Source organism: Orbicella franksi, chromosome 8, assembly GCF_964199315.1.
Source record: "Orbicella franksi chromosome 8, jaOrbFran1.1, whole genome shotgun sequence".
Classification (NCBI taxonomy): Eukaryota; Metazoa; Cnidaria; class Anthozoa; order Scleractinia; family Merulinidae; genus Orbicella; species Orbicella franksi.
Genome location: NC_138152.1, coordinates 12,067,610 through 12,082,414, shown reverse-complemented (window position 1 = coordinate 12,082,414; position 14,805 = coordinate 12,067,610). Strand labels below are relative to the sequence as shown.

The 14,805-nt window shown below is 42.1% G+C and overlaps 1 protein-coding gene across 2 annotated transcripts in view; it reads left to right on the top strand.

Moving 5' to 3' along the window:
- The window catches only part of LOC145495357 (tetratricopeptide repeat protein 38-like), a 243,699-nt gene extending 229,096 nt beyond the window's left edge, over positions 1-14,603 (top strand). For both annotated transcript variants that reach the window (XM_081474967.1, XM_081474969.1), the window contains exon 16: positions 7,754-14,603. In XM_081474967.1, the coding sequence (XP_081331093.1) occupies positions 7,754-7,886 (133 nt within the window). In that variant the 3' untranslated portion in view covers positions 7,887-14,603. The remainder of the gene's footprint in view (positions 1-7,753) is intronic.
- The last annotated feature ends 202 nt before the right edge of the window (positions 14,604-14,805 follow it).

Sequence of the window (14,805 nt, the reverse complement as noted above, 5' to 3'; positions counted from 1 at the left end):
CCAGTTTTGACCATGTTTAGAAAATGTGAGAAATTACACCTTTGGTTTCCTTGGAAAGCCGTGTTGCCTCGAAACAAACTCACGCTTTGCTTCCCAAAAATAAACTGCCCGTGTGAATTAACCCCTGAACTTGCCAACTGCGTGTGTCAAAGAAGTGTCTTCGCAGTCAAAGAGGTGTCAAAGAAGTGTCCGCAGTCCGCAGTCCGCAGTCCGCAGTCCGCAGTCCGCAGTCCGCAGTCCGCAGTCCACAGTCCGCAGTCCGAAGTCCGCAGTCCATAATTTATACTGTCTGGTATGTGCCCTATGAGACCTGGGAAGTAATGGCGTCCGTATCGAAGAGAGCACGTGTCGATTTTGTCGATCCAGAAGATGAATTGGACTTAATTTTAAACGATGAAAACTCACCCAATGGGATGTCTAGTGATGAAGAAAGCGATTTAGACCGGCAGCTGGAAAACGAGACCGAAGAATCAAGGTAAGCACTCAATAAACTATGTATCATACCTGATCATACAGTACACGACCACGAGGCTTCCAAGATACAAGCTTACTCTTCAAGCTACCTGTTTTTTACGTTTGAATTCTTGTCACTGCTGATACGTTGCCATGGAGGAATGCAATTCTTGATGTGAGGGTGTAAAATCGGCAGGTAACACTGCAGTTAATTGCAGGTTGCAGGTTGCCTTAGCCGGAAATTAGCACTCCAGTTGGCCTAAATTAGCTCTGGTTACTTGCGGTCACTTCAACACAAATAAACAGTTAGTTTCAAGCTGCAACATCCAAAATATACCTACCCAGTGTAAACTGCAGGTTGCAGGTTACAAGTTATAGGTTCAGCTGTAGGTTACAGCCTGGATTACAGCTTTTAGGTTGCAATTCAGAATTTCATTAACGCATGGAAGGAAATGGTCAAGGGTAGGGTGAACTTGGGGAGGGGAGGGGAGGGGAGGAGGGAGTGGTATTGCTGTTTTGCAATGTTTGTAATTCTTAGGACAATGAAAGAAATGGCAGCAGTGACAATATGCCTGTCATAATTAATAGGTTGGGCAGAAATCTTTGGGGAATATTAAATTAAGAGGATTTGCATAGATGCTGAGGGATTAATGTGACCTCAACCCATCCTGCTGGTTAGAAAAATACAAAATGCCCATTCTAACTGGCGTCAAATATGAGGGTTTTGTTTATCAAAAAGTATTTAACACTTGCAAATGATTGACTTACAGTTTGTATTGAAAAGTCTAGTCGTCAGAGTGTTTAAGATACTTCATCATACTGTACATGTAGCTGCTCAACTCAACTAGGGGACAGATGCTTGCCTCATTTAGTCATCAAACCATTGTTGCTTTTTGAAAATTTGAACTGCTGTTATTGTGGTGTCTGTGGAGCGGTTTTCAAATGAGTGTCATAAAACCAATAACTCACCAATTTATAAGATTACTCAACTACAATCTCAAACCATTGGTGGTCAGTATAAAATGCAGACTGAGGGTAAAATGCAGACTTCAGACAGATTACAGACTTTGTAAGTATATAGTGTGTTATTTCCATCAGCAAGTTCTAACCATAAACAGGTTTATACAAGCTAATCATTATTTTACTTAAGTCGATGCACCTCAGTATTTAGCCTGAATATCGATCACTATGGTAAGCCTGAATATCACTCAGGCTAGTCTGAATAACACTCCGGTTAGCCTGTTTATGGTTTGCTCTCAATAACGGAAAATGGTAATACAATTCAGTTAAAAGCTCTGTAATCTGCATTTTACCCTCAGTCTCCAATTTACCACCTGTCCACAATTTGCAGACTGCAGTTCACACTCAGTATTTCACATTGAGTGAAACACTTAGTAAAACACCAAAACCAAAGTAATTGCCTGATTACTTTCGCCGCTCAATTGATAAACATTTGTTATTTTGATTCTTTTAGTGAAGAAGAAGATGAAGAAGTTGAAGAAGATAAAGAAGTTGAAGAAGATGAGCAACAAGAAGCTACTCCTGGTGAATAAAATGTTTTTCAATTGGCACAAATTTAATCAATTCAATCAATCAATAAACTTTATTTAAGTGTCTAAAACTTCTAGTCCGTCTGAAAGCCACCTAATCGGGGACAGTCCCAATAAAATTACTCACAATAAAGTGCATAACTAGTACAATTTTTGAATGAAAATATTTATGACTAACTTTAAATGACTTTGATTTAAGTAAATATTTTGAAAGGAAGCAAAACTATGCGTGTATTTACATAATTTTCTTCTATTTCCCTGTGCATATCAACATAATCATATCTATATCTGATCTATGGACTAAACACATTCAATTTTAATCTTAACTTTTTATTTTCATATACATTTAGGTTCCCATGCCCCTTGTCAGTTCCCTGGTGATGGCGCTGCTGTCCTCAGTGGTCATGGGGGTCGTGGTGTTCATGGTGGTCATAGCATTAGTGGTGGTCGTAGCATTAGTGGTAGTCGTAGCATTCATGGTGGTTGTGCTCGAGGTCGTGGTGATCCTGCAGTGGCCACTAAGTCCTATGGTGACCTAGATGTTGGAAATTGCCTCCCTCCATTCGCCCCGTCACGCCCAGTTGGTATTCACCTTGGCAGGCCTCTTCTCAGGAATACTATGACAAGGGCTGTTGACTTTTTTTATCTGTTTTTTACAGCAGACATGATCGGTAATATTTGTGATCATACGAATAGTTACGCTTATGAGAAAATCTTTGAGGGAACGCATCAGACTTATGCTAAAACTGACGGGAGCTGGCAAGATGTTACAGCTGATGAGATTAAACGACTGATTGCTTTACTAATTTATTTTGGTCTTGTCAGGGTGGGGGTTGGAGAAAAGTATTGGAGTGTGAAGACCCTCTACCATGGTCTCTGGGCACGAGCAATCCTGTCTAAAGTCAGGTTCAAAGCCCTATTGGCCATGCTACATATTGTGGACCCAGCAACTGAAAAGCCTGGTGATAAGTTAAGAGAAGTAGAGTCATTCATTGATTATTTTAAATCCAGATGTCTTACTTTATATCAACCGAGACAAAATTTAGCTATCGATGAGCGCATGGTTAAGTCTAAGCATAGGTCTGGTATACGTCAGTATATCAAAGCCAAGCCCAACAAATACGGAATCAAACTCTGGGTGCTAGCGGACAGCTCGAATGGGTATACCATAGACTTCAATGTCTACATTGGTCAAACAGCAGGGCGGGATGTTAGTGCAAATGGACTGGGCTATGATGTTGTAATGAGGCTTATGTATCCTTTACTGAATCAGGGTTACCACTTATTCGTGGATAACTTTTATACTTCTGTGACCCTGTTCAAAGATTTGTTTTCCCAGGGGGTCCCTGCCACAGGTACCATCCTGGAGACCAGGAAAGATTTTCCAGCTAGTCTTAAGAATAGCAAGGAATGGGCCAAGGGACAAGAAAGGGGAAGCATGCGTTGGGAAAGAGATACCCCCTGCTTAGCATTGCAGTGGATAGATAATAAAGTAGTTTCAGTCCTAACAACTATTGATAATGCCAATGATCATGTCCAGGTTACCCGAAGAGCTAGGACTGCTGGTGTGTGGAGTACCAAAGTGGTACCGCAGCCCCAGACTATTAGTAATTACAATAAGTACATGAATGGAGTTGACCGGTCTGATCAGATTATAGCCACTAATAATGTCTTACGCAAGTGTATGAGCTGGTGGAAAACTTTGTTTTTCCACCTCATAGATATAGCTGTAGTTAATAGTTTTATTCTTTTCAAGGAGCACCAGGCGAAGTTTCCAGATACTGAAGCTCTTCAAAGGTCAGCTGGCTATTCCTTAAGTAATTTCCGCGAGGAGATTGTCAGACAACTCTGTGATTTACCAGAATATGATCAACCGCCAGTATACTCCAATGCAAAACCAGCTCCCTGCCTGGAAGAGTTTGAAACTGTACATATTCCAGTTTTCTCTGATAAAAAGAGAAACTGTGTGGTGTGTTACAAGCAGGGCAGAGGTGAAAAGAAAGTACGTTCTTACTGCAGTGCACCACAGTGTCTTGGGAAGTTTATGCATGTTTTGACAGACAGGAATTGCTTCGCAGAGTTTCACACCAGGGAGTACCATAGCTGAATTCGTTGTGTATAATATTGCTATTATTGCTGTTCTTGCTAATTTTTTTACATCTTGTGTTATTCTTCAAAAAAAAAAAAATAATAAAAATAGCTCCCCAAATTAACATTTTTATTTCGGTAACAACTTATATTATAACTATTGTGATTTAATTTTCGCATTGGCAGAAGGGCCTGCCAGTGAATGGCAGCAGTGGAGGAGGGCCATCGAGGTTTCCTTAGCACTTCCAGACCCATCCCTATGCAGACAGAGATAAGCTAAGCTGCGAGCTGCGAGCTGTCACTGCCGTCACTAGATGTACTTGCTTCTAGGAATTTACAAGGTTGTTATCATAGTTCGCGTGGCTTCAGCAGGACCGTCGGTGTCAATTCTTAACGAATCTCTTTTCAGCTGCTGTTTGAGGCGTAACAACCTTAGTTTTGATGTTTTTTTAAATATAGGGTGACGAGTTTCTCAATTCCGTTCCTCTATGTCGCATTTTCATAACGTAAGCTGTGCAAATAATTGGAAATTGCTCCTTGCAAATACGTGAAAGTGTTACAAAACAAACTGAGATCACAGAATGACTAAGATTTTTGTGGATATGAAAATTGCTATTACATACTTCAATGGCATCGTGGATGCCATTGCTGCAATGAATAGCGGACCATCTGGTCAGTGGCATATTCGGTGAACGCACCCGTTGTAACTTTCAACTCGCAACTCGCGAAATAGGGAATCCCATGCCAAACATTTTTGTTGATTTTTTTTTTATTAAAATTTATTATTTTGATTTTTTTATCTTCGGTTTTATTTTTTTTACTTTTATCGCCTTTACAACTAAATTAAAGAAAAATTAATTTCCAAATAAATTACTTACATATTAAATGGCTAACATACTAACAATAACATAAGTAAATGTAATTACACTACTGAACACTTACACTAATTACTAACACTAAAGCTTAGTTCCTTGCCCCCGAGTGGGGGATAGGGCCGGAGATCAATGCTCGCCATCTGTCCCTATTCTTGGCCACAGCTGCTGTTGCGGCCACGATGTAAGTCCCAGCTCAGCGCGTTCCTTCTCCACAGTTCTCCGCCATGTTTCCCTTGGCCGTCCTCTACTTCTTTTTCCACTTGGTGCCCAGGATAATGCCACGTGTGGGTTTCGGTTTGGTGCCATACGCAGAACATGACCTATCCACTTCCATCGCCTGCGTCGCACTTGTGTACTGATCTTTTCGATTCCCGCTCTTCTCCGAATTTCATCATTGGGCACATGCATGGGCCAATGGACTTACAAGATTCTCCTTAGGCATTTGTGAAGAAAGGTGTCAAGCCTTTTTTCATCCGCTTTTGTCATTCTCCAAGACTTGAAGATCCTCATCTTAGTTTCTCGGCGGAATTCACCTGTTCTCCACACCTTTGAAAGTCGATGAAAAACACTTCTAGCTTTACCTAACCTACTCCGAATGTCCTGTTCGGCACCACCCAAGTTGTTAACAGTGGCCCTCTAGATAGACAAAGCTGTCTGTATCCTCTACATCAGTGCCGTTTATCTTTATAGGATCTTGTCTCCTAGCATTGAGTCTGAGCACCTTCGTTTTGTTGACATTTATCTTCAAACCCGTACCTTCACTGTTGCTCCCGTCTTTCTAACTTCGTTTTTGCTTGCGTCCATGTGCTGGAAATGAGCGCAATGTCATCGGCATAGTCTAGGTCTTCAAGCTGTCTCCTCATCTTCCATCGAATCCCTGTATTACCTTGCTCTGTAGTCCTACACATAATCCAATCTATTATCAGCAGGAAGAGAAACCCTGACATTACACAACCTTGTTTCACTCCTGCTTTCACGGTAAACCAATCCGATTTGCCTGCTCCATCGATCACTGCACACTTGGTGTTACTGTAAAACAATTTGACAGTTCTTATGAATTTTGATGGTATTCCATAAGACTGCATTATCCTCCACAGTGTTTCACGGTGGACACTATCAAGTGCTTTCTCGTAATCTACAAAACAGGTATACAGACTTGCATTCCATTCCAGCGATTGTTCGATGACATTTCGCAGCACAAAGATGTGCTCAGTCGTGCTTCGCCCAGTTCTGAAACCTGCCTGTTCTTCCCTTAGCATCCCATTCACTGCATCATGCAGTCTGGTAATAATTGCTCTTCCCATAACTTTCGCTGGTACAGATAACAACGTCATTCCACGCCAGTTGCCACAGTTAGTAAGGTTCCCCTTCTTGGGAAGCTTAACGATCAGACCACAATTCCAGTCCTCCGGGATTTCCTCTGTCTCCCACACCGTGCGAAATAGGTCTTCTAGCAGGCACGCAGTTGTCTCTATGTCAGCCTTCAGTAGCTCTGTTGTGATTGAATCCAATCCAGCTGCTTTGCCATTCTTCATGTTCTTCAGAGCTTGCTTTATTTCCTGTCGGGTGATACATTCGTCGCTGACATCTATTCGTTTTGCTGCCTATCGTCGACAACTGCGGGGGCTACTGGATCAGGCCGCTTCAGGACATTGTCGAAATGTTCTTGCCATCTATGTCTGATCTCTTCTTCTGTTGTTAATAGCTTTCCATCCTGGTCTTTCACCATGTTCATTCTTCGTGGCCGGTCGTTGCATAACGTCTTCGTTACCTCATACACCTCTTTTAGGTTGCCATTCCTTGCAGCCTCCTCGACTTCCCTTGCAAGCGCATTTGCCGATTCCCTCTTGTCTGCTCTCAAGCTTCTCTTTACTTCCTTGTTTTTCTCATTGTATTCTATTCTCCTTCTTTCTCTTATCCTTTCTGATCTTGTCTCTTCCATCTTCTTCTTCAATTTCCTTCTTTCGTCAATTTTTCTCCAACTTGTTGCACTTATCCAAGTCTTGCTCTTCCTTTGTCTATGACCAAGAACTGACTTTGCCGTTTCGCAGTAGGCCGTCTTGATTTTCGACCATTTCTCCTCGACGCTTTCGACATTCTAGGTGTCATCATTTCCTGTTTCATCAGACTCAGTTTCTGTCAAGCAGCTAAGTCTGTTCTTAAGTTCTAAGACAAACCTTTGTTTAATCTCAGGCACCTTTAGCTTGCTCAGCTTATATTTCCGTGCAGTCGTTTCGCCTTGCTTTCTAACCACCCCACTTAGCTTCAATCGAATATTTCCAACAACCAAGTTGTGATCACTTCCAATGTCGGCTCCCCTGAAAGCCCTGGCGTCCTGTACCGATCTCTTAAATATTCCGTTAACAGCTATGTGGTCGATTTGATTCCTTGTTCTTCCATCTGGAGAGGTCCAGGTGTACTTATGGATGTCTTTGTGGGGGAACATGGTCGTTATGATGGCCATTTTGTTGGCCGCACAGAACTCTATGAACCTTTCACCATTATCAGATCTGTCGCTTCCTAAACCATGCTTACCAACCACTCCGTTTTCGCCCTCCATTTGGTGCCCTAACTTTGCATTCCGGTCGCCCATGGTTATTATGATGTCATGTCGAGGTGTCCTGTCATACACCTGTTGCAGTAGTTCATAGAACCCGTCTTTTTCATTGGTGTCAGCGTCATTGGTCGGTGCATAGACTTGAATAATGGTTGTTTTTATGTGCTTGGATTTGAACCTGGCTGTTATTATTCTGTCACTCACAGGGTTCCAGCTCTCCAGGGCCCTAGATGCCTCCTTGCTCATCATAATGGCCACACCGCTTTGGTGTTGGTTATCGTGTCTGCCAGCGAATATTATATTCACTCCTGTTTGTGTCCTAACCTGCCCAGACCCTGTCCATCGACACTCACTGATCCCTAGGATCTCCACCTTGTACTTTGCCATCTCTCTACAAACCTGAGCAGTCTTTCCGATGCTGTACATGGTACGCACGTTCCAACATCCCACTCTTATTGTCTTCTTAGGGTGAGTCAACGCCCTTGTCCGCATGCAAGTTTCCTTTCGGCTTTCACCTGCATTCCTCATACTGCCGTCCATCAGGATGACGGAGTCGTCTCCCGTAAGACAGCAGGCTGCTGATCTCGCTCCTTGATAGTTATCGGTACACTCAAAAGAGTGGCCTTGACATCAATTTCCGGTTTCCGTAATCACCTTGCTTTTACGGGATGGGGTGATTGGCCCCATGCCCAACCCCCAACCTGGAGGACCAGGGATTTTCTGTCGGGGTGTCCTTCCCCTAGCCACGGGTACCAGATATTTAAAGGCGCTGGAAGCTCGCCTTTCGCCATTGTCACTCAGCTACATCGTATTACCAAGGTCACCAAACGTGAAGGTGTGACATATGACTTGCTGGCAGAGCCTTTTTGAGACGGTAGGCATTTCTCGGTACTTACGAGAGCTACCTAGTGGCAACAGTAGCTCTCACCGGGACCTTTTACCAGCCTTTGACCCCACTAACACTAAAAAGTAACGTTAATTATGAAATCTCATGTACATAACACAGTCAGCTAGATATATACGATTAAAAATTAATCTCAGATGGCATGATTGATTCCATGAGTACTAATATTGACCTCTGATTTTTACTATTTACAACTTACATATTTTGCCATTTTTCTTAATGAACAGATTCCGTCTTGTTCCTTTTTTTGCAATTGAAATTCTGACTAGTTTTCGACCTGAGGTTCTTTTGTTTTGACCTTCAATAAATATAAAGATGGCTTGATATTTTTACTCCGGCCTATATAAATGGTATATTTTCCTAGAATGATTGTGTGATTTAGCAAATAATTATTCTCAAATATAGTTACCAAAAAGTAAGGATGGTTATTTCATCAAGCTTGTCAATCAAATACTTAACCAGGAAATGACAGAAAGCCAAAAATGTTTGGAATAGGCACAGTTAATTAAAAGATGCTTAAGAGTTTCTTCGTGATCTGCACAAAAATGCATGCACAACGAAGAAGGAACTAAATTCATTTACGTAATATTCTAAATTTTCGTGCGGGACAAAAAAAGCGCGTAATTCCGAGCGGGCAATATAGCGACGTCTTGCCCGCTCGGGTAGCCAATCACATCGCATAATTTGGTTCATCTTGCCCGCTCAGCGAGCAAGCCATATAACAATTAGCTCTTATTAACCGAGCAGGAGGTCTGCATGGGAGAATCTTGACCGAGGTCGGGAGTATAGACCGAACGCAGTGAGGTCTGTACACACGACCGAGGTCAAGATTCTCACTTACAGATCGACTAAGCTCGGTTAATAAGATGTTTATTATATGGCAGACAAGAAAAAATTAATTTGTTTAATGTAACTGGTTTGTACTAGCTGACATTTTGCTTACGAACTGCGATGAGCTGAACTTAATTCTGCCAAACTCGTCCTCTTTACTTTTTTTCCTCATCAGGCTTCACACTTCCATAACATAGATATTTTCTGGAACTAATATTTTGGAAGAAAATAGTTTTTTACGGCAAAATGTAATCGGTCGAGGTGCCGGTCTAGATGGGAAAATCTAGACCGCGGTCAATATCGATCTCAGCCAATCAAATTGATGAATTCGGTAGTTCCCAGTCCTTGTGAGACACAGCCATATAATAATTAACAATTAGACCCGTAGCCCGCAAGAGGTACGTGTCAATAGCCCATGAGGCTAAGTCGAATGGGCTATTGACCCGTGGCCCTTGAGGGCGAAAGGTCTAATTGTTTTAGTATCACTCACTTAGTCGGACAGAAAAGGTAATAATAAAGTTAGCAAATGCAAGTTGAAGAAATATTTGGGAATAAAACGAAAGCAAGCGGCACGCTCGATTGCGCCAATTTCGCTACTCGAGGACTATTACTAAATAGTCCTTTAGAATCGCAGCCAATTAAAATGCAGGATTTGCATTAATCCACTAGTTGGGTGATACAGTTATTACATAATGCCCTAAAGGAGTAACGTCCATAAAAATTCCCTCTTAAAGGATATTTCCATATTCTTTCCATTTCTGATAACATTATGAATTACCAATTACTAAATCAGTGTGTTCTTGCAAAGCCCGTCTCGTGGCCAACTGTTGCAAAAGGGGTAATGCGGTGCCCAGTGCTCGTGGGGACGTCCTGATACATGGCCAACGAAAAACAAACAGTTTTAAAACGATCTTATGCTGGTTATCAAGGAACAAGGATACTTTACAATAAAGCGGAGGTCTTACTGACTTGTTAAACAAACAGAACACGATACTCGTCAATAAAAAGCTTAAAGTTATCTATGCAGCATTCGCATGCGCAAAGCCTATACATGATCTGGAGGAAAGTAAATCAGCGACTCTGGAATCAAAAGTCGGTTTCATGAGAAGTTCTGATTTCATCAGCGTGTTAATAAATGGATCGAAAGCGCTTAGCTTAATATACAACTCTACTATTGCCCGGACGACACTCACCCATGTGATTCGATAATTCAACAGCCAAGTGCTCTTTCACTGCGAGGAATAGTCGGCGTTCGGGTTTAAAAACAAGTTCCGCTTAAGTGTTAAAGGAAGCTAGGGTCGAGAAAGCGGTTGCAGAGTTACGGTTGAAGCAGCTCACGGAACGACTGGAGTTACAGGAAAATGCGATACCTTGCTTCCATAACACGAGCTGTTGGATGCGGTGAATTTTCATTGAAAGAGCTCCACCTATAGCTGTAGATGACACAGAAAGCGTTCAAATTCAGAAGGATTAAGTTCAGACTGCGGTGTCTTCCAAGTCCGCAAACGTTCAAAAGGATCCATTTACTGTTGGAGAACGACCGACGAAATCACCCGATAAAATTCATTTGTCAGAAGACAGCTACTTTTAATTCAGCCCAACCAACGACAGAAGAAGCCAACGCCTACACGTGTGTTTGAGAATTGCTGGCCCTGTGAGAATGTAAATGTGTTTGCTAAAGAAGAATTTTTTGCCAACAAGAGCTCTTTGCAAGACACAATTGAACTATGAAAGACTACATTAAAAAGGGCTATGCTCAACGAATACCTAAGGTAGAGCTTAGGTATTATAAATCTCTCATCCTCACAAACCAGAGAAATGGAGAATGGTATTTGGTGTACTGTGCAGCACGATACCAAGCAACATCGCTTAACGACGTCCAGCTACATGTACTATAGCTAAATGGTCCAGATTTAACCAACAGCTTGTTTGCGGTGTCCAAGTTAGATTTCGTCAAGAACCAATTGCTCTGCCTTCAGACATCGAAGCAGGTTCCATCAAATAAACGTCGATCTCAAGGCTTCTAATGCCTTAAGGTTTTTATGGTGAATATAGAAGGCCTTACGAGGCCAGCGAGTAATGGCAAATCTACCCAGGGACCGGTTGATTCCTGGCAAACCACCATTTTCCTACGTTGGTATAAATTTCTTTGGCCCTTTGTATGTAAAGAAAGGTAAAAATGCAGCAAAACATCACGGATGTCTTTTCTTGTGTTTATCTATGCGAGCAGCCAACAATGAAGGGGCTAAATCTCTTGAAAGAGATTCATTTTTCAAGGCCCTCCGGCTCCGCAGATTTACCAGCCAGAGGAATACCGAAGATGATAAGAAGCCACGAGGGAACCAACTTGAGTGGAGAGAGAAAGAGAGAGAAATTCGTTTAGCCATCAACAACTGGAATCAACAAAGGATTGATAGTTTTAAACACCTGGGGCCAGTCTCTCGAAGGTCCCGAAAAGTTTTCGCATCCGGAAAGCCATAGCAAAATCTCGAAGCTTATGATTACAGAGCTGTTTTATTCACGTATTCTTAACATGAACAGAGGTTCTCTTCATACAAGAAGTTTCAGGCGTATACACTTCTCCGTTTTTAGATACAGATGAACTAAAAATGGCTTCACGGGCCCGAAAAGTTTCCGGGGCTTTCGAGAAACGGGCCCCTGGCCCCAGTTGTTCAAAGGGTGGATAACGCTATCCACCGGATAAATAGCTATCCAGTGGTTGAGTGTTACTAAGACATTCTACACTATCCACTGGATAGTGATTTATCCGGTGGATAGCGTTATCCGCCCTTTGGACAACTTGGGCCAGAAGAACAATAGCGGGATGTTTAACCCTCCTGGAAGCTTATCAGTTCATATTTCACCGTGAAAACGACCTCGACGCAAGCATAAGCGCAAGCACAAGCGTAAGGATCAAAATTTTTCCTTTTCCTGTGCTTTGGCTTGTGCTTGCATTCACTTTTATATGCCGTGTGAAAACGAAACACCGCACAAGGCGAGCACAAGGGAATTTACTATATCTGGCCAATTAAAGCACTCGTTCAAGATTGCCCCGCGTCTGAACATTTGAACAAAACTTCCGTGCGCTTTGTTGATTTTGGTGAAAAGTTTGCGATCTCGAATTGTTCGGAACTATAGGATGTTGTACGACAAAAAGAGTAGGAAATTTAAAGACGGAAATGAAAAGGCCCAAGTGTGAATTAAGCTAGTAAAATTCACCATCTCAAACTCAGCTCCTCCACGAGGTTCTAAAAATGCTTCTGATCTCCTTTCTTTAAAAATGTCCATTATCCTAAAGCGTTTTGTCTTCCACCTTGTTTTGAAGTGGCTTTCGCTTTCTTTCGTCGCAAGGGTAGAAGGAACACGCGACGCTTGAGAATTTCTGCTGCCACATTGGCCGAGGCGAGAACGGAGCCTTGTAACCAGTAAACATCGTGTTCTCATGCTTGTGCTTCTGCTTATGTCGACGTTCGTTATCACGTGGCATAGACACCTTGTACTTGCAATTGTGTCGTCAGTGAAAACTGGACTTAGCTGCGACGTATACTTATGCTACAATTTCTGGTGTCAATAGTGACTCGACCCGGTAGTTGATAAATATTTGTCCAGTCTAGAGTACCGGAAATATAATATACAGAATTCAATTTAGATTGTCACACCCTTCGATGTTCAGATTTGATCTTTTTGTAGCTCTATCGGAGACTGAAGTGTTTATGCTAATTAAACTATTATTGGAACAAAGAATTACCTGTGAGGTTATGGGGTGATGATAGTGAGTAAGTGCGACCCATATTGAGTGACCTTAGCTCAAAGCTATTAAGTCAAACCTCCTAATGGAGCTACCTCCTCAACCGCTCTACAGACAGACTAGACAGGTAAACAGACGGGCAAACAGACAGACAAACACAGACAGACAGACAGACAGACAGACAGACAGACAGACGGACGGAAGGACGGACTGACGGACAGACACCGCAGCTACATGTGAGCTAGGCAGCCCAAATTCCCAAAACCCAAATTATTCATTCTGTGACAAACAGAGAGACAGACAGACAAACCGACAGGAAGACAGACAGACGGACTGATTGACGCTACAGGTTAGACAGGCAGCCCAAATTCCCAAAACCCAAATTCCTCCGACTGCTCAGTTTCTCTCCCCCGGAATTTAAGCTCGATGTTTTGAAGTAACTGATTATTCTGTGACACGGCATAAAATTCCAACATGCAAAGAGCTGCAATCTTAGAGGGCTTCTCTAGTCTTCTGGGAGCAGGGGCGGATCCAGCATTTTCCAAGGGGGGAGGGGTCGCTGGTGTATCAGGGTTGCAGAATAAGTAAGACCTGTCCCCAAAATGTTGCAATTTGAGAATTGGAACCAAACAAAAAAAACTGTTTCACCAGAAATACTAGCAATGCCACCAAGAAGAAATGGCAATTAGGCATCTGTCCAGGTCGGAGACTGTTTACCTTAATTTCTGCTTCAATATTCACAATCTTTTTCATTTTTTTTAGTTTTTGCTTTTCCAATAAAGGGCTGGCTAGCCGCCCAATTTACCCTCCCGTTCCTCGGTCTTTCTTTGTTCCCCAACCCCACGGAAACGCTTGCTACGCAGGCTAGACAAAGATCCGAGCATATGTTCGCGCCAAAAGGAGGCTGTTGTTTATATAACCGTAAACTGTCGCTTATGAACCCTCCCACCCGTTATAGTCCCATCAACCTGTATACCAAAACCAGCATCCGGATATAAGCCCTCCTCTAACCTTCCTTGTTTTGAATTCGTTTGATTAAATCAAAAAAGTAAATTAGAAACCTTTTTTTTTTTTGTTCCAGTTACAAGCCCCCTCGGAGACAAGCCCCTTCGTTTATAAGCCCATCTAAAAGTCCTTACAAAGTTGTTGTAAGCCGAGGCCTTAAGCGGCATGGTACATGGTATTTCCTCTGAGGTACCAAGAGAAAATGACGGAATTATGACGTGTTTAACGTAGAAATTACGTCATTATTTCTAAATGCAAATGTGCACGAGACCGCAAACGAAAATGCTGGAAGCATAGGGTCTTCAAAGATGTGAACAGCCGCCATCTTGGATGTCATGATTCTTACAAAACGTTAGTAAGAGTTCCCTTCCTTAGGTGGACCTGTCTGGACCCATCTGTGTTGGACTTGGACTGTATTCAGTCGCGATGGATTAGAAGTCTGCAGCCATTGCACCGCCCGAAAGGGAGCCTTGCCGTCTACCTTAAATACAAAAAAGAAAAAAACCGTTATAAAACCACCAAAAAAGGGGGCAAAATTACTGCAAGAATTTTTTTTTTATTAAAACGAGAAAAAAAAATCATTATTTGAAAAAACATGTTAGTTGACGCAGACAAAGAACTATTTATTTATTTTTATTGATTTATTATTTTTTTAACCAAAAATCAAAAATTTATTCAGTTTATAGCAAAACATGTTTCGATATTTCAACGATAATCAGTTATGAGTTCGTTTATGGTTGTGATTCACAAGCAGATTGCAGAACCAGGGCGCTTTGTGATGGCCAAGTGTTTCG